The sequence below is a fragment of the Ochotona curzoniae genome, unplaced genomic scaffold (genome assembly GCF_017591425.1).
Source record: "Ochotona curzoniae isolate NIBS_2020 unplaced genomic scaffold, NIBS_Ocur_1.0 contig_3819, whole genome shotgun sequence".
Classification (NCBI taxonomy): domain Eukaryota; kingdom Metazoa; phylum Chordata; class Mammalia; order Lagomorpha; family Ochotonidae; genus Ochotona; species Ochotona curzoniae.
The window spans coordinates 30,149,220-30,168,110 of record NW_024466004.1 but is presented as its reverse complement, the minus strand read 5'-3'; the positions used below and the strand labels follow the sequence as shown (position 1 = coordinate 30,168,110).

At 42.5% G+C, this 18,891-nt stretch overlaps 1 protein-coding gene across 1 annotated transcript in view; it reads left to right on the top strand.

Annotated features, from left to right (window-relative positions):
- The first annotated feature begins 1,184 nt into the window (after positions 1-1,184).
- Positions 1,185-18,891, top strand: part of COL12A1 (collagen type XII alpha 1 chain) — a 110,383-nt gene continuing 92,676 nt past the window's right edge. Inside the window, exons 1-8 of the mRNA XM_040983050.1 lie at positions 1,185-1,231; positions 4,034-4,141; positions 11,733-11,849; positions 13,224-13,367; positions 13,912-13,971; positions 15,848-16,111; positions 17,425-17,589; positions 18,410-18,583. Coding sequence (XP_040838984.1) covers positions 4,069-4,141; positions 11,733-11,849; positions 13,224-13,367; positions 13,912-13,971; positions 15,848-16,111; positions 17,425-17,589; positions 18,410-18,583 — 997 coding nt within the window. The 5' untranslated portion in view covers positions 1,185-1,231; positions 4,034-4,068. The remainder of the gene's footprint in view (positions 1,232-4,033; positions 4,142-11,732; positions 11,850-13,223; positions 13,368-13,911; positions 13,972-15,847; positions 16,112-17,424; positions 17,590-18,409; positions 18,584-18,891) is intronic.

Genomic DNA, 18,891 nt, shown 5'->3' with positions numbered 1-18,891 from the left:
CCCAAAGAAGCGTGTGGAGGGGGAGCAGGGAAGAAGCCACTGTCTTGGAAGAAGGTTGGCCCTCTAGGAAGTGTGTAGGTGTGGATGCCTTCGGGGTTCCCACCTATGGCCCCTGGTTCCTTTGAACTCACGGGGCTCTAAGAGTAAAGCTTAGAGTCTGAAGCCAAGCTTTACTCCAGCCCAGCTGAGCTACTCGGTAGCCACTCGGTAGCGGAGCCCTAGGCTTTTTCACAGCTTCTCTTGCCCACCTCCCTTCTATGCTCACGATGGAAGATGCTTCCAAGTTTCATGATGCCCCGGCAACTCAGAAGCGGGGCGCGACTGGCAAAGCCATCCCATCTCGGAGCGGCGCGCGCGGGCGGCTGTCCGGGTTGCCAATCGCCACTGCGAGATTGCAAAAGGCAGAAGGCCCGCCGCGTGCACAGACAGTTAGTTAATGGAAACCCTGTAAATCGGTTTTAAGTGCACCCAGAACGGAGGGGGAGGAAGGTGGAGGTGGCGATGATGGGGGCTAGGGACAGGATGGATCCTGGAGCGGAGGAGTAGCGTGGGCAATGGTGCCTGCGCCGCACATCCTTGTGATTCCGAAGGCGAGTCGCTTTCCCACTCCCCTTTGTTCTTAATTTAGAAAAAAAAAAATCAATTCATTAAAGAAACTCGAAGGGACTGGGAAACCCGAGCTCCCGGGCCCGCCCCAGGCGGAGGAGTTCGCGGCTTCCCTTGGCAGGGCACCCGGCTGTGGCTGTCCCCCTCCCGGCTCCCGCCCTCTCCCCGCCCCCCGGCGGGGCGCTGCTACTACGGCGCTCGCCACCTCACGCCGAAGGAATGCTCGAAGTATGCACACGTTCCCAAAAGTAGACCTCCTTCACCGCCGGAGGAGCATACATCACCCGTGGCAGCCGTCCACCTTCCCAGGCGTTTCGTAACCGAGTAAACTGAGAGCTGGGAACAGCCCTCTATTAAGTAGCCCGCGGCTCGGAGTCGCTCCCCACTCGGCGCAGGCGAGCAGCCCCAGACGCGTCAGCCGGCCGCCAGCAGCGCTGCCCGGCGCTCTCCTGCTCGCCCCTCCGGGCCCGCCGCGCCTCCGCCTGCACGCCCGTGGCCGCCAGGTGCGCCCGGGGCGCAGCGCCGACCTCGGCGGCAGGCACGAGCCACACCGGGCGCCGGCTGCCTGGACGCCGGGAACCGCTGCCGTCGCCGTCGCTGCGGCTGCGGCTCACCGCTTCCTCAGGTCGGCCAGGCTTCCATGCCCCGCTCTCCGCTGCCCCGTGCTCCCGCAAGGCTGCCCTCACCTTGCCTTGGAGAATCCCGGGCAGAGAGAGAGAGAGAGAGAGAGAGAGGTTGGGCTTTGTGGGAGGCGAGCGGCAGCAGAGAGGGATTCGGCGGTTCGCTTGGGGTTTCCAAGGGGAGAGGGAGAAGATGAGCTTTTCTAGAAAGCCGGTGTCGGGCGGCGGGGCGCGCGCGCAAGCGTCTGCTGGAACGCTTCGAATGGCGGGAAGTGGCACCGGCAGATGCTGGGGACTCCAGGGCCGGGTGCGCGGGGCCACGGGCGGCGGGGGCTCCGCGGGGCCGGGGGAGGCATTGGCCCGCGCCCGGGTGTGCGCTCGAGTGCCTTCCTCCTCAGCTTTTCACCCTCCGTCCTCCCCTCGGCCCCAGAGGTGGTGGGTCAGGCCTGCGCTCGGGGACTCGTCCGCTTCCCCCCAACTTCGGGGAGAAGCCTGTCACCCGCCGGGGCGGTGGGATCTCTCTGGGGGAGATTTCCAGCGCTCATCCCGGAGAGCGCGTGGAGAACAGTGGTGGGGCGCTCGTCCCAACCAACCGAGGGGAGCCGGGAGCTGCAGAGGAGCAGGAGAGGGACCCCGAATTGGGCATCCTCGGGAACCCTGCGATGACTCTTCCGGAGCTCCCCGGGGACTCCGCTTGCAGTCCTCCCTCCCCGGCGCGCGTTTTGCAGTTCCCTGAAGAATGCTGAGGGCGCAGTGGGGGGGCAGTGAGAAAGGGAGGGAGCGCGGAGCTCCTCCCGCGGGGAGAGCAAGTGGGGGTCGCGCAGGGGACCTGTGGGGGCGGGACCCCGTGGGTCTCTCTCTGTGCGGGTCTCTCTGGGTGGGTAATTTAAACTTGGAAGTGCAGAGGCAGGCCTCCTCCTGCAGCGTGTGGAGGAGGGGTGCGTTGGCGGCGGAGCGCGGGGCCCCTGGGCTCCCTTCCACCTCCGGGACTCGGAGGGAATCCTCGTTGCCACGTCGAGGCAGTCGCTTTCAGACACGGATGTCTGAGAGTGCTCAGTGGAGGGTTGCTAGGCGTCCGAGAAATGTTTTTGGCTCAGTACACTGAGAGTGAACTTTTTCTCCTTGAAACGTATACGTCCGGACGCCGGGCTGGCTGGCGGGTTCCTCGCGGGGAGGGGATTCATTCCTGCCTCGAAACAGGCCGTCGGAAGGTGGCGCTCTAGGTTCAGGCAGAGAGAGAGAGAGAGAGAGAGAGAGAGAGAGAGAGAGAGAGAGAGAGAGAGAGAGAGAGAGTGAGTGTGTGTGTGTGAGTGTTTCCAGCCTGCACACAGCTTTTCGGTGGGTCGAATGTCAGCATTTAACTTTGCGCGGCAGCGACTGCCAAGTGAATTGGAAATTCTTATAGCAAAGTTGAGGCCAGATGACGGGAACAATGGGTCAGTCTCACCTCTTGCTTTTCACTGATGTCGAAGCGGGTTCGAAATGTCAAACAGTTGTTAATTAGAAAGAAAGAACTTGCTAGCGCCCCGCTGCAGCGCCAAAATCTTAATGTTGCTTCATAAAGAGGCGCTCCGGGCGATTTGGCACGCCTGCTCCATTAGACATTTAAAATACAATTTACACTCAGGTCCAGGAAAGCTGCCCCAATGCCCAGTGCCAACACTTTGGAAAGACGTGGTTGGAGATTGTCAGCTTCTCTCAGGGAGGGCTTTATCTTTGGCTCCCTTTGAATTCCCAAGCAAGACAGCCCCCCCCCCCCTTTTCGTTTTTCTGTTAGCTTCTCCTGCTGCCTTGCAAAAAAAAAAAAAATTATGCATCTCACAGTCAAACGTTTTCATGTTCACTGCTAGCAGCTCTGTAGTTCAGTTGGTTGCTGGCAGCCTTTGTCTTTGGGTTGGAATGGAGCTTATTCTAGGCGGTTTCCGCCCTGCTGACAAGGACGAAGCACCTACTGTGTGTTAGGAAACCCTGAAAGATGGGGCACACCCTTTGTCCTTCAGGAAGAGATGGTCTAATTACAGACTCAGCGCGTGTTCTGCTGTGGACTTCCATGTGGGTTTTCCAGGACCAATGGACACGTAATACGAAGATTCTTTATTACCCCAAGATTTTCATTAAAATCCGGAAAGCAGACAGGGGTGTACTGCCTTTCCTTTGGCCTTGTCTTTTTTTATGATGTATTTTAGAGTTGTTTTTTTCCCTGGTGGCGGGTGAAGGATTCATGGATGTGAAAACAACATGGTTAGCTGGAGGGTCGGGTTGCAGCTGGATCTGAATGAGGTCTGTAGATTCCATTTCAGACCTTACAGAGCTGCACATCTGTAGGCAGCACAAAAAGAAGAAGAAAAAGAGAGAAGGAGGTTTATTCTACTTTTCCAGAACACCCGGAGACCACTAAAGTACTTAAAGACTTCAGCAGTTAGGAAATGGCAGCCAAGTGCAATCCACAACTGGAAGGGACATTTAGCTGAGTAAAGTGATACTGTGATTTTGGAATCAGCCATCCCCCTGGTGGGATGAAGTCATGTGGGGGCCGGCAGGGGCCTCCCCCAGGATGCTGGGCAGACCAGTTGTCAGGGAAACAGGACCCCCTTGACACAGCAGCTCCCTCTTGGTGCCAGGATGAAACTTCTGCAGATGAACTTGACTTCCAGAGAGCCACAATAGGCCCATTATGTGCTGGGATAGGCCCTGTGGTTATGAAGGCAGATCTGATCGGGTGCTGGCCTGGGTCCAGGCTCCAGCAGTAACCTGGTTGCAGGCCTGCCCAGACCCGGTGCTCATGCGGTCACTGCTTCCTCCCGCAGATCCCTTCATGCGTCCCTGAGCTAGGAGAGCAAGCATGCGGACCCGGCTTTCCCCAGCGCTGGCCGCCCTGGGCGCGGCCCTGCTCCTGGCTTCCATTGAGGCAGAAGGTAAAAGGCTCCCCTTTCCTCCCTGCTGAGTCGGCACTGACAACCCCAACAGGGGGAAAACGTTACTCTCGGCCCCAGGTGCTTGTTTTGTTCCCCTCTGCTCTTAGTGCCTTCTGCCGTGGTTTCTCTCCTTTTGAGAATCACGCCCCTGTCCTGCCGTGTGTCCGTTTTCCGGCTATGATATCCCGCTCTTCTGTATTCTGCTTCCCCCACTTGGTGCAGTGCTGTGTGGTCCGCTTTGTGCTTGTCTCTGCGGTGTGCTGTCCACACCGCCACCTGCGCTGCCGCCGCCGACCAGAGGACCAGCTGCCCAGGAGCGGGGACGGCTGCACGCGGCTCCGCGGACAGGACACGGCTGCCTGCACCCGGGAGCCCCAGGCGCGAGTGCGCGCTCTAGTGCGGTAACCCCGGGGTTGGGGCTGCGACCTCGGTGACGGCACGGAATAAAAGGCTCCAACAGGCCAGCTCCGCGCGTCCGTGTGTTTTCTGGGGGGAGTTCCGGAGTCGAGGGGACAGTGTAAGCAAGCTTGCAGCTGAACTTTCAGGGGTAGGGGTAGCAATCAAGGATCGGGATCCTAGGCGTTTCACGTGTACTGGGGACGCTGATGTCCCTGTCTGACTCGCGGTGCTCCGAGGCGCGTGGCCCAGACTGTCGCGGTTCAGACAGGTTGGGCCTGGGCCAAGGTTTCCAGCTCCGGAAGCTGGCGCGCACTGGAGGAGCTGGGCACCACGCCCAGCGCCCGTCCCGGGCTTCCTCCTGCCTGCCTCCGGGGAGCCCCGCGCTTCGGCACCGAGTCTCCGGAGAGGATCTGGGGTTGTGAGACGGTGACTGGAAGGGCTCCTCGGGGCCCAAGGCTTTGTGTGGTGCACAGGCTCCGAATTTCTAGATCCAGGTATTAATCCCTCAGTGGTCATTGGAGACCTGATAAGCTAATTGCATTCTTCTACAAAGTGAATGGTGTAATGGCAGAAACGACATCTTAATATATATATATTTTTCAATGAAGAAACACCTCTGGTGAAGTTCCTGAGAAATATTTCTGCGTGGGGACAGTTGCACAAGTTCCAGGGGGAGTCTTTTTCTGGAGGTTGCTGAAAGAGTGGGGCTGTGTCGGGACTGTTTCAAGACTGCAGGTACAGTTAAGTTTTGGAGAAGCAGCGAGTTTCCAAAATGTAGGACACATCTGGAAAACTGACAGGCTTGCTGGGTCTTCTGGTAGGATTTTGTGGAGACTTTTCAGAACAACCTTTGTAAAGTGATAGACAAGTAACACAGGCTTTAATGCTTTTTTCTTTTCTGTCCTTAAAAAGAAAAGCATTTATGTATTTGAAAGGCAGAGAAAGAGAGAAAGAGAAAGAGAGAGAGAGAGAGAGAGAGAGAGAGAGAGAGAGAGAGAGAGAGAGAGCCAGCTGCTGGTTTACTCCTCAAATGGCCACAAAGGCTGGGACCTGAAAGCTTCACCCAGGTCTCCTGAGCCAGTGACAGGGACCTAAGTTCTCGGTCCATCTTACTCTGGTTTCCAAGTGCAGCAGGAGGGAGCAGGACTGAAAGTGGAGCAGCTGGACTAGAACCAGCACTCTGATGGGATGCTGATGTTATGGGCAATGAATCAAGCTGCTTAGCTTGGAAGGAATTTTATTTGAGGAAGTTTTCAAAGCCCTAGTAAAGATTTTTGTTTTGTTTTAGATAATTCACTGAAGTAGCCCATTTATTGCTCAAGCAACTGGTATTTGAAAAACAGTTTTGAGAAACCTTAGGAAAAGAATTCGGTTGAAATTGCTGGAAAATGACAAAAGTCAGTTCAGTTCAAAAGAGTTTTACCACGTGTAGTCCTGAGGATTTCTGTATTACCTGTATTTATCTTTTAAATTTGTGTTTATTCCGATGTGGCACAGTTTCTTCTCTTGCGTTCTTGTCTTCTTTGCTCTTTGGTCAGGGCTTAAGGGTTATATTTTAATGGAATTTTTTTTTTTTTTGGCCTTATTCTCTAGTTTGGCACTGGAGAAATTGAATTTAATCTAACATTATCATTTCAACATGTGTCCATATAAAAATATTAGATATTTTGCATTTTTGGTCCTAAGTCTTTGCAACTGGGTGTGTGTTTTATCCCTGCAGTGCTTTTCTCTAGTACTGGCCACAGCTCAAATGCTGGAGAGCCACATGTGGCTGCTTGCTCCTGTGCTGGACCGCACAGCTGTGCTGTTAAGTACCAATTAAGCGGCCCCAGGAGTCTGACGGTCTTACAAAATCTGTGGCCAAGGCTTGTTTGGAGACAATGGGCTGGCAACAGAATTCCTTTGAAATACTAACAAGGGTGGCGGGTATTTTTAACCATTTAGCTTATTCACCCTTATTTGGCACCATGGCCTTTAGATTTTAGTCCTCAAGCAGCCATAATTTCTTTCCTATTCTTTCATGATTTATACTTACACTCTTCTATTTCTGAATCAATTTTTATTGGTTTAGAGGTTTATGTATTGAAAAAGCAATACTTTGCTGAGTATCAATGAGAAGATTTTGGTGTCTGCATTTTTTTTTTCCTTTTGCAGTAGTATTACCTTTGTCCAGTGGTTTTCTTTTGTCTACTTGAGTGAAGAACTGTGTTTTTCATGTCATGGTCTCTTGTGAAAATGTCAATTTTTTTTTTTTGCCTACAATGTTTGTAATTGTTATTGTAATTATTAGCCACAGCCTTTATTATTATTATAGTCTCATTATTATTATTATTATAGTCTCAACTTGACTAGTGCTTTGTATGACCTAGTGTGTGTGAATTACTTTGTTCACTGAGTAGCACATAGTATGTTAATTATCCTTTGCTAAGTTCAGCACTATGCATTCAAAGGTTATTGGCCAGCATTTCCTGATAACTACATGCGTCTCTAATTCACATAAATTTGAGGTGAACACACATTTTGTAAACAATTGTTTAATATTCAAAGTCTGATTTATACTTTATAACATGTAAAGAGCCATGGAATAATAATTTGTCAGTGAAAAGAGGCCATAAGCTTGAAAATATGTATTGTTTATTTATTTGAAAGAATTGCAGGGAGACACAGAGATATTCTCCATATTCTCCATTGCCGATTGACTCTGAAATGGCAAGATTGACCAGGGCTGGGCCAAGCTCGAGTCGGGAGCTTGTCTCGGCCTCCGTAGGGGTCCACTCACTCTGCTTACCTTCCATTGCGTTTCCTAGGCCATCAGCAGGGAGCTGGAGTGGAAGGGAAGCAGCCAGGATATAAATCAGTGGTCACCTGGCAGCTTAGCTTGTTACACCACAACACAGTCCCTGGGGACATAAACTTTAGCTGTTCTTTTTTTGGATTCAGACACTAATTTATTATATATTTCCATAATCCTTTGTCTAACTTCCATTATAACACAAATTACACACTAATGAATAATTTAGTAATCATTTAATTTTTTAAAAGCTTTATTTATTTCTTACTTCAAAGTCAGAGTTTACACACAGAAAAGGTGGGAACACAGAGAGATCTATCCACAGGTTTACTCCCCAAATGGCCATAATGGCCAGAGATGTACCCGTCTGAAGCCGAGAATTGAGAGTTTCTTCTGAGTTTCTCACATGAGTGCAGGGATCCAAAGATTTGGGCCATCCTCCATTGCTTTCTCAGGCCACTAACAGGAAGATGTATTCGAAGTAGAAAAGCCTGGACTAGAACCGGTATCCAGGGCCTGGCGCCATGGCCTAGTGGCTAAAGTCCTTGCCTTGAATGAGCCGGGATCCCATATGGGTGCCGGATCTGGCTCTAATCCCTGCAGCCCCACTTCCTATCCATGTTCCTGCTTATGGCCTGGGAAAGCAGTCAAGGACGGCCGAAAGCCTTGGGACCCTGCACCTGCATGGGAGACCAGGAAGAGGATCTGGGCTCCTGGCTTTGGGTCGGCACAGCACTGGCTGTTGCAGTCACTTGGGGAATGAATCACCGGACGGAAGATATTTCTGTCTCTCCTCCTCTGTATATATCTGATTTTGCAATAAAAATAAATAAATCTTAAAAGAAAAAAAGAACTGGTATCCATATGGGATTACTGGTACCTAATGCAGAATATTATCCTGCTATGCCACTCTTTTGGTTCCAGATAGGAGACTTAGAGAGGCTGAACAATTTGGTGAATTAACACACTTAGGGATAAAGCACAGACAAGACCCAGAGCTTTTAGTTATACTTTAGTGTTAATTTGGCTATCCTCTACTTACATTTTGTTTGACAGCTGGTTGACGCAGTCACCTTGATGAAAAAATGCATTTTGTAATATGTACAAAGTGACATTTTGCTTGTTTGAAATTTTCAATTTCAATCTTCAATTCGTCATTTTTGATATTTTATATCCAAATGGAATAGCTTTCCACGTCATATGAAAGATAATAAAATTTACATTAAAGTTGCAAGAAAAATAAATTAATACCTACTGAACATAGAAAATTTTCATACTTTGTGTATTTCTAACTGTTTGCACTCTTTGGGTATTACACTTTTGAGTGCTGTTCTTTCAAATGCCAGTCTAAGAGATTCATAGATTTATCTAGATTATACTTCAGTAGTAGTTTCTCATACTTGCTTTATAAGTAACACACCATATATTATTCTGCTTCTACTCATTCATCCCCCATCCATCCACTCATCCTTTCATTCATTCATCTCTGATAAACTCATTCATCTCATATTAACAGTTAGCTATATATAGATGTTGGTTTCTAAAGTTAAATGCTTAAAATATTTCTTCTTACATCCATTTAATCTGGAATAGTAGAAAACAGTTAGTTTGAATCCACCTGTAAGATTAAATTGTTTCTGCTTGTTTAACTGTATTAACCTTCTTGTTATACAAGAAAAAAGAAGAGACACTACACAAAGGGACTGGCTTCCATTTACTGCAAAAGAATTTAACAAATGTTAGCTGCTGTCATCATTCTTTACATGTCCTGAATCCTGCCAGTGTATGTCACAAAAACCTCAGCAAAATGAGATTTTCAAAACATTGGGTTTAATAACAAAAAGCCTTACTGATAGATAAGACTAAAATATTACAGTTACACATGCATAATATCCTAGTTTTTCACTGTATTCAGTGTTTTGGATGATTGTTACTGATGTATATTTTACTAGTTCTTTTTAAAAAATTTCTTTAGTAGTTCTTTTTCTTTTAGCCAAGAATCTTAATTTACAAAACTATTGCTTTTTACGATTATACTCCACATATAGCTAGATCGTATTTGAAACATTTGAGCATCAGCATTATTTTAGGGGACACTGGGTTCTAATTGAAGTGGTGGTTATGAATTATCATTATGTGGATAAAAAGAGTTTCAAAGTTAATAAAATATAGTTTTGTGTTGGTTTAACTTGAACTGAGTCACATACACCTGTTTCACTATTTCATGAGATAAATGTAGAAACAGAATGACAAGCTTGAATTGTGTAACACCTGATAGATCTGGCAAGTGGAAAAACAGGGAAGGCTTCAACTTGTACACATGCTGATCAGCCCTTCTTTCAGACTTTCAAATCCCAAGCACCACATTTCGGTTTCATTGAACACATTAAAATCCTCTGAAATGTTTAAGACTTTTCCCTACAGTCAATTTTTCAGTTTATCTGGAGTCCTGGTCATTTGGATATCAACAAGGTGGGCTGCTGCCCTCCAGCAGTTTTAACCTAATGTCTGCTGCTTCAGGTCACTTTCCTCCCAAGGTTGGTGGTACTGTTTTTCCATGGACTGATTTTTAAGAGCATGCTCAGGCCAGTTGTGTCTGCCTTTGCATTAAATTTGTCCTGAGCCATTGCTATTAGAACAATATTTTATAATGATATTCTTTTACTTATTGTCCTATTAACATTTGTTGCATGCTTGTTATAGTAAGTGAAAACTATGACTAAACCTTGCAATATGATCACAGAAAGAATGTTGAATAAACTATGCATGTGAATTAATAGTCTAATCTCACTGCCTGTGTATGGATAGTAAGAAAATAACATCCATTCCAGTACTAGGATTTCCAAGAAGAATACAAAGCCATCTCCTGCAGTTGTAACCAGTAGTTGATTAAAGCAAATGTTTGCTTAATTTGTTTTATTTCCATTAAATGTGTTATTAATATTATGTATACCCCTAACCCCATATAACTCCATGACTCATATCTCAGAGCTATTACTGTATTTTAATTGACCTTTATAAAAATCTAAATGGAGATTGTAATCGCTCAAAATGGATGCAAAAATTCTGACTCATAAGAGATGTTTGCAAACTGCAATGTTTTAAGAAGAGTATGGCTGAAAATCATCTGACTTTATGGACTCACTTCAAGAGTAATCATTTGAAATGTGTTGACCATGCACTGACAGTGAGTCAGTACCATCCTGCATGATGGGGCATGAACACTGTAGAAAGAATATCATTATAAAATATGTCTTTGTGTAGCGACTATTGTACATGGAGGCTTTTGTTCATTGTGGGAAACTAAAAGCAAGTCAACATTCCATTGACATCTGCATGATGCTGTACAGTTTTGTGTGTAAACTATTCCTTTCTGTACTTTGCAGTTACTCCTGTCCTTGGCTCTTCAAAGTTTTAATGCACAGTCCTGTCTTCAGATTGCTCATCCTTCTTCACTCTTTCTTTAAGTTCTGCAAATGAGTGTCCATAGATAAACATTGATGTTGTCCTCTCATCTTTAACCATTGCTTTGTAAAGGACCATACTGGCACTTTAATTTAAAATGCCATTTTGAGTATGGAGTATACCTGCTGCAAAGGAAGTAACAGGATTGGTTTACACCTTGGAAACATACAGCAAGTTGGTGTAAACAGGCAGAATATTAGTTGTATAAACATCTGTTCATCATGGTATATATATTTATAAATTTTTAACATTTCTTATTAGTTTTGAATATTTGTCCATTTGAATGTGAATATACATTTAAATATATACCTCCTTGTGAGACCTAATCAAGTTTCCCATGATTTCTTCTTTTCATTAAAATGTACTTTTCATCTCTGCCACAGATTCAGATTTATCAAAAAAAAAACCCTTTAATAGCAAGGCAACAATGCCAAGAATGAACCGAAACACCATCAATTCTTTTCCCAATTATGGAAAACGTGTTACGTCAAAATGGTCTAAATTAACTTCTGTGATTGTAAGCAGGTTGTGATTTGGCATGCTTGTTCAAAATGCACTCGGCATGTATTGAGATTCCTTTAATTGTTATGTGAATTGTTTGCATATGTGGTTATTGTATGTGATTTCATTGTACTTGTATGTACTTGTATCCAAATATGTTTGTTGTGCTTGATTTTGCTGGCCATTCTTGAATGACCTAGCAACTCAAGAATCAAGAATGTTTTGTGCTGTCTTTTGTAATTTATATACTTTCTGATGTTTTGTCATATCTTGTCAGCTTTTAATTGTATTCTCATCCAACAAGTTTTTTATATTTGTTGGAAACAAATTTATGCAAAGACAATTTTAGTAAGCTTTGCTCATTCAATTCTTTAAATTGGCCATTCTGTTAGTTGGAAAATGTAAGTAATTTGTCTGTGTTCTCTTTTTTTCCAGTTGACCCACCTTCAGACTTGAATTTTAAAATTATAGATGAAAATACTGTGCATATGTCATGGACAAGACCAGTTGATCCTATTGTGGGTTACAGAATAACAGTGGACCCTACAACAGGTGAGTCTCGAGATATGGAGGTTTTTAGAATAGAGACATCAAAGATGATGTGATTTAGTAATCTTTCCATTCCATCGTGAGGATCTGAGATGGCAGATTCAGGTCTGTAGAGTTCCAGCTTGGTACCACTGTTTCATTTTTATGCTGTAGTCCTTTTATTACCGCAGTATGACTGTATGAAGCTGTTGTCACTAAGTATGGATTTGTAAATTAAAACAAAATTTTTTTTTAAAACAAAAATTTTTTTTAATGAATAACCATTTCATGAATTCTTGCCATGTGACAAGAATTGATTGATAATAGAGATGCACAATGCCAACATAACTTATCACTAGAGCTGTTTGTTTCTCACGTGGCCTTCAGAAACTACCAAGGCCTTTAAATGCCGGTTTGTCAGGAAGCTTTAAAAAATATGTGATCTGAGAACTTGAAAAGAGGACAAGAATTTATTTTTTTTCCAAATATTTTTTCTCCAGATATATTTATTGCTAAATAGTTAATTCATCTCCAAGCTGAAAAACAGTTCAACTAGAGCCCATCCACTTCTAGTTGTTAGAAAGTGCTACCTCCCAGTGTTCTCGAACCTGGCACTAGGAATGCCCAGCCCAGTAGAGCCCTAGAATCTTGTTCTTTGGGGGGGTCCCAGTTGGTTTTGCATCTCTCATGTGGAAATAAGAGCATGTTTTAAGATTCAGCTTTGCCTATTTACTTATATTTTGGTGAAAATTAAGATATTTAAAAACATTAACAGCACTTAGTCCCTACAAACTATCATTTGCTGATTGAATAGTGTTGTTTCTGTTTAAGTAAGCAGTACATTGTGCCTTGAAATGTTTGTTATCTACTTAATTCAAAGGACTGTGGTTATTCATTCAGATATTCACATGTTTGCGTATGGAAGATATGTTTCTTCCACAAAAATGATTTTCCACTAGGGATTGATTATAAGCTATGGAATTTTCCTGAATTTGGTTTCATACCTTCTTTTTCTACTTTGTTCCAATGTGTTATTTAAAATTACTTTCTGCTTTATATCTCATTTATGAAAATCCTTTTTACCATTGGTCTCTAAAATCAATGAGAGATTTTTGTTTTGATATCCTCATATACTTTTAACTCAGAGGGAGTCTGAGTACTTGTGCAAGTACTGCATGTGATTGTGATAAGAAAAGGCAATAACAATATACTTCCTGATTTTCTGAAACTCAGAGTATTTGTTTTAGAAGACAGTGAAAAATAAAGTTTGGATGTTCTGAAAATTGTATATATTGAAGCTTTCCAAGATTTTGAGAACATTTGGGAACTACAATATCTTGTGTTTTGTTTTATGTGAAGAAGTCCTGTTACAATTATATTCTCCCTTTACATTTCCAGATGGGCCCACTAAAGAATTCACCCTTGCAGCTAGTACCACTGAAACCTTATTATCAGATCTTATACCTGAAATAGAGTATGTGGTGACGATAACTTCATATGATGAAGTGGAAGAAAGTGTGCCAGTTATAGGACAACTAACAAGTAAGCACATGTACAAATTCAAGTTCTTTTTTATTTTTTATTAATATTATATTTTTAAGTGAGTACATGGTTGATTAGGGTGGGAAGGATTGAGGTTTAGAGAAAACTGGGTGAACTCATTGTTTCCAGTTTTGCTATTTCTTCTTGTTGTTTCTTTCATATTTTTATTTTGCTGAAAACTTTTTGAACTTCAGATTTCATCTTTTATTATACAGAATTAGTTTATATCTGTGTTGACTATTTCTATGATCCTAGTTTTTGGCAAATATGAATAATTCATTCCTAATTTGTAACCCTAGTTTCTGGAAACAGTAGGAATGTTATGAGTGAAAACTATTAAAAACATTCAACTTTGCCAGGCAACAATGTCAATGCCCTTTTGAAATATCTCTCAAAGCTCTCTGAAAATAGCATATGCACGAGGGAATGCTTTTTTGGCATTGCTCTCTGACCAGCTGGGCATTACTGTACCTGGATTTATTCTCTTTTAATGAAATATTTGTTTGAGTTCATTTCCTCTTGTAACAATAAGAATTTGATTTAGTTCAAACAGGTGATCCATCAAAGGCAGGGGAGAAGAAACCTGGCAAAACAGAGATACAAAGTGAGTGTTTCCCCTTAGTATTTTCCTTGGATTTGTATAAGTCATGAATGGAGTATATATATTCATTGATCTTATTCCTGTGTTAATTTCCAAAAGCTTTATCTAGAAGGAGCAAGACAGTAAAATAGAAATATGCAAGCAAGTAGTAATAAAATCTATAAGGATTTTTTAAGTTTTCATTCTGTTTACTAACTATTCCTTTTAATAAGAGTGTTTTGAATTTGCATGTAAGCAAACTTATGCAGGGATCTGACAGGAAATAAAAAAGCAAAGTCTTCTTCCTGGACTCAACCACTTTCTTAAGTATAATCTGATAGAAATATGCAATTCTTAGGGATACAGGAAAAATACAGGAGTGAAACATGAGAGAGGAGCCCTCGGCTAGTGTCTTAAGCCAATTATTGCCATGAAGATAACTTTCTGAGTGGAGGTGTCTGTTAAAATCATCTTTAGGGTGATTCCAATGGCCTTGCTTGTCAGTTACAACCTTTTCTGGAGTCTCTGTAAGACTTCTGACAAATTGGTGTATTTGTAACCAAATTTTATTTAGACTAGATTTTGTGGTTTAGCCTCCTGTGTTTCCTTCTGCTTTGTCTGACTTACTGGGATGGACCCTATAGGGGTTTCTTGAACCTCTGATTTCCCAGCTTGTAAAAGTTGAATTTATGACCCAGAATGACAATAAAAAGATTATGAACACAAAGCCTCCTTTATCTGGAAGTTTTCTCTTCAGATAATTCTTTTTCATTCTTTCCATGCGTAATAATTTGAAATGAAGTTTATGGTAGGCAGTTGTAGTGCAAATATTTTCCCCAAACATCAATGTTTATTCTAAATCAAAGCATTATGCCAAACATGGGCTTTTTAGCAGGCTTAAATTGACCTATTAAATAGTGTGCAAAAAATATTTCAGCATGCAATTTGTGTTTGGTTTGCAAGATTTTCCAAGATCCTTTCCTCTTCATCCTAGCCAAATACCTTTTTTTTTTTTTAAAGTATCTATCAAATGATTTCAAGGACATGCAAACCTTCACAAAATTACTCACGTTGCTTACAAATATAGATTTTTTTTATGAAAACCAAGCTAACATTCATCACAGGGAGAAAAAAAATAGTATCTTTGTAGTTGATTAATTTAAGAATGCCACAAGATTTTTTTTTTTTAACTTTTGAATTAAAATGATTGTCTTTTTAGTCGCTTAGTGAAAGTATGTTTTAGTTGTCAACTCTGATTATGTTGATAATCATGACAAGGTATTTTGGCTCTGATCCTGTTATGCATTTCACTTCTGTTGGATGACATTAACTCTTGAGACTAATACTTCTGCAAATTTAAGATAATTACACTGAAAAATGTAGAAGAATTTAAAAAATGTATTCTTTCTTCAGCCCAACTGCTGAATAAATACATATAAATAATATACTATATTATATATGCTATATAATATAAAATAATAATATGGTATTTAGAAAGGTAACACTTGTTGTAACTTCTTTTGAATGTCTCCGAGATGTTTTATGTAATTTTTGTTTTGAAAGATGCTTAAGAATAGAACTTACGAAGCAGGTAGGTTCATGTCACAATACTTTGTATGCTGCTGGAGAGTAGTTGCATATCTCTTTATCTCTTCCTGTGTGATGTCCCATACCTAAAACTCTACTTCCATTACTGCATCTTGATAAAGGTACTCAAAATGCTTTTATGTGTATCAACAGATTTTTATATTCTTCTGTGTATGTGAGTGAAGAATACTGAGTGAGTATGTTCTGATGAACACAATGATTACAGAATCAAGTTTGCAATGGTAATTTGTATCACTTAATGATGGTTTGATTAGTAATGTGTCATTAAATATAAATATTCTATGTATTTCAGAATGCTCTGTCAGTGCTTGGACTGATTTAGTTTTCCTTGTGGATGGCTCATGGAGTGTGGGAAGAAATAATTTCAAGTATATCTTAGACTTTATTGCTGCTCTTGTGTCTGCTTTTGACATTGGAGAGGAGAAGACAAGAGTTGGAGTTGTTCAGTACAGCTCTGATACCAGGACTGAATTTAATTTAAACCAGTACTACCAAAGAGATGAGCTTCTTGCTGCAATTAAAAAAATTCCATACAAAGGTGGCAACACAATGACAGGTATTTTTTCAGACTCTTATTGTTTAAAATAAATGTCTATTTAAGAAAGAAATTGAAGAATTGCCTACTAATTGCACATTGATTAATTTTGAAATTAATTATATAACTTTTGACTATGACAATACTTTTTCTCCTTTTTTCTAGTTATTTTATTTTGATGATCTTACATAGTTGATTAGGGTACAAAGGGTCAAGGGTTACAGGAAAGTGGATATGACCATTACTTCCACATTCTCTTTTTTTTCTGTGTGTATCTGGGGAAAGCCCTACCCAGCCTCCCAACCATCCAAGGGTCCCCGATGTGGGGCATGCTCTGAGGGCACTGCTCAAATGGTTTCGGTAGTTCAACTGTTCTGAATTGCTATCAGTCTCACCATTCCAAGCACAATGAAATCTCTTCAGAATCCACTGGCTGACATAGTCTACCTTGGACTCTCTATTTACCTAGATTTTCACTGCCAACTCGTGGCTGGGTAGTTGTTCTATTTGTTCTGTCCTCCGTCCTTTGTTGTGGTACCAGGTGTCCTCTGCAGGCTCCAGTGGACTGCCATATCCTCCATGTGCACCTGTATATGCTGTCCACTACTCCATCTGAGCCACTGAAAAGGTTCATCTTTGACACATGCACTCCACGGCCAGACCATGGAACCTGTACTTCTCTTCATGGTTGGGGTTCTGAGTTCAGCAGTTCAGTTGAGGAGGAATCCTCAAGCTTCATCTGAGGTGATCCCAGACCAGATTCTTGTGTGTGCTAGCCAGCACAGGGTCCGGTACAGTCAGTTGTTTCAATCAGCTTATGCACACACTGGTGGTTGCAATTGCTGGGTCAGTTCTGTTTCCAGCCCTGTCTTCCACGTGAATCAAGGGATGCTGCAGTCAAGCCTGGTCCTGCCTGCCACACACTTGGCCTTCACATACTCTTGTGGGAGCTGAAGCCTAGTTGGAGCAATCCACAATAACCCCCATCAGTCCTGTTGACACCCTGCCCTGATTCCCGTGCTTACCTACAGTAGTGTATAGCAGACTGGTCCAGTCTGTCCCATATCCCATAAACTCTTATACATTTTAATGGGCATTGAAGCTTAGCTCAAACCCAACCAGCCACACTATCTAGCCTATACACATGCTGGCCAGTACCCGTCTCTGTCTAGCTCTGCCTACCCCAGTCCTGGTCCTCATGCTCATCAGTTGGATTGGCAACCCTAGAGGGAGGTGCCCACTGTTTCCCTAAAGGACCCACTTCTACTCCCGGAATTTTTTGACCAAAATTCTATAGTACAGAATGAATGAACATATCTGTTGTTTTCTCTTAGGGGATGCTATTGATTACTTAGTGAAAAACACTTTCACGGAATCTGCTGGAGCAAGAGTTGGCTTTCCTAAAGTAGCAATTATAATCACGGATGGCAAATCCCAGGATGAAGTGGAAATTCCAGCAAGAGAGCTTCGTAGTATTGGAGTTGAAGTTTTCTCCTTGGGTAGGTTTAGTTAATTGTTTTATTTCAGAACAATTTCTTGTAGTGGCTTTTGCATATATTGCTGCTGTGCTATGGCATTTTTATTTGGTGAGATCCTTATCTCAATATTAGTTTTTTGACTATCATGTACAAAAAACATATTTTCATTTCAAAAATGAAAAACAAGAGAAAAAATTAGTGAATATTAAAAAAGGAAGCATTTCAGTTGATTTAATGCTTGGGAGCTGAAGGATTAAATCCTCAAGGAAGGATGTGCCCAGAAGCATTTTCTGATATAGGTTTATGCCCAGTCATCTTTGAGTGAACTTTCTGCTTACCCACTCCCCTCTTGTTGCTCCCTTACCAAGTGCATCAAGTGAGCTGGTATTCATCGCCATGCCAGTTCTCTACTTTCTGCAGTATGCTGGGCCAAAGATTCTCATAAAGATCCGCCTTGTATTATCATTAAGTATTTTTTATGTGTTTCCTATATTATGTAATGCTTGAAGAATTCAGAAGGCTCCAGCTCATTCAGAATGCTGGAAGAAAAAAAGTATTATCTTTACAGATGGCAGAGACAAGTGATGGCATGGTTGGGATAAGAGCCCACTTTGTTTTACCAGCCACTCGTTTTCTTATTTGGCTGAGCACTTTGTGTGAAATTATAAAATAGTTTTGTAACCAAAGCAGTTGTACATTGACTATGGAGCAAAGAAATTCTGATTGGTCACTTAATAAGAATTTGAAAATGTACTCATTTGGGAGAGACTGAGAAAGCAAAGAAATTCTCCAATGTGGCACATTTTCCATTCCAGTCAATTCTTGGCCTTTGGTTTTTAAGGTATTAAAGCTGCAGATGCAAAAGAACTCAAGCAAATTGCCTCCGCACCTTCACTGAATCATGTTTTCAATGTGGCCAATTTTGATGCAATTGTCGATATTCAGAATGAGATCATTTCTCAGGTGTGCTCAGGTGTTGATGAACAGCTTGGTGAACTGGTTAGTGGAGAAGAAGGTGAGTGGATTGTTTGCTGGGGATTCCATTAGTGATAGCATTTTCCATCATTTGATAGTGTTACAAATATCCTAAAAGTCTTCTTAAATATACCCTTCAGTTGTCTAATTGAGTACTCCATTTGTATTGCTTTTCAGTAATTTGTTGATTCCATTTGTATCATCCCTTCCTCACCAGTGGAACATTTGATCAAATATTTGTAATACTTTAAAGTTCTTAACATTGTTTCTGGAAAAGTGGTACTTTTTTTTCCCTTTAAACTTTTAAAAATGACATTATGTATTGAGAAGCAGAGAGGGGGAAGGAAA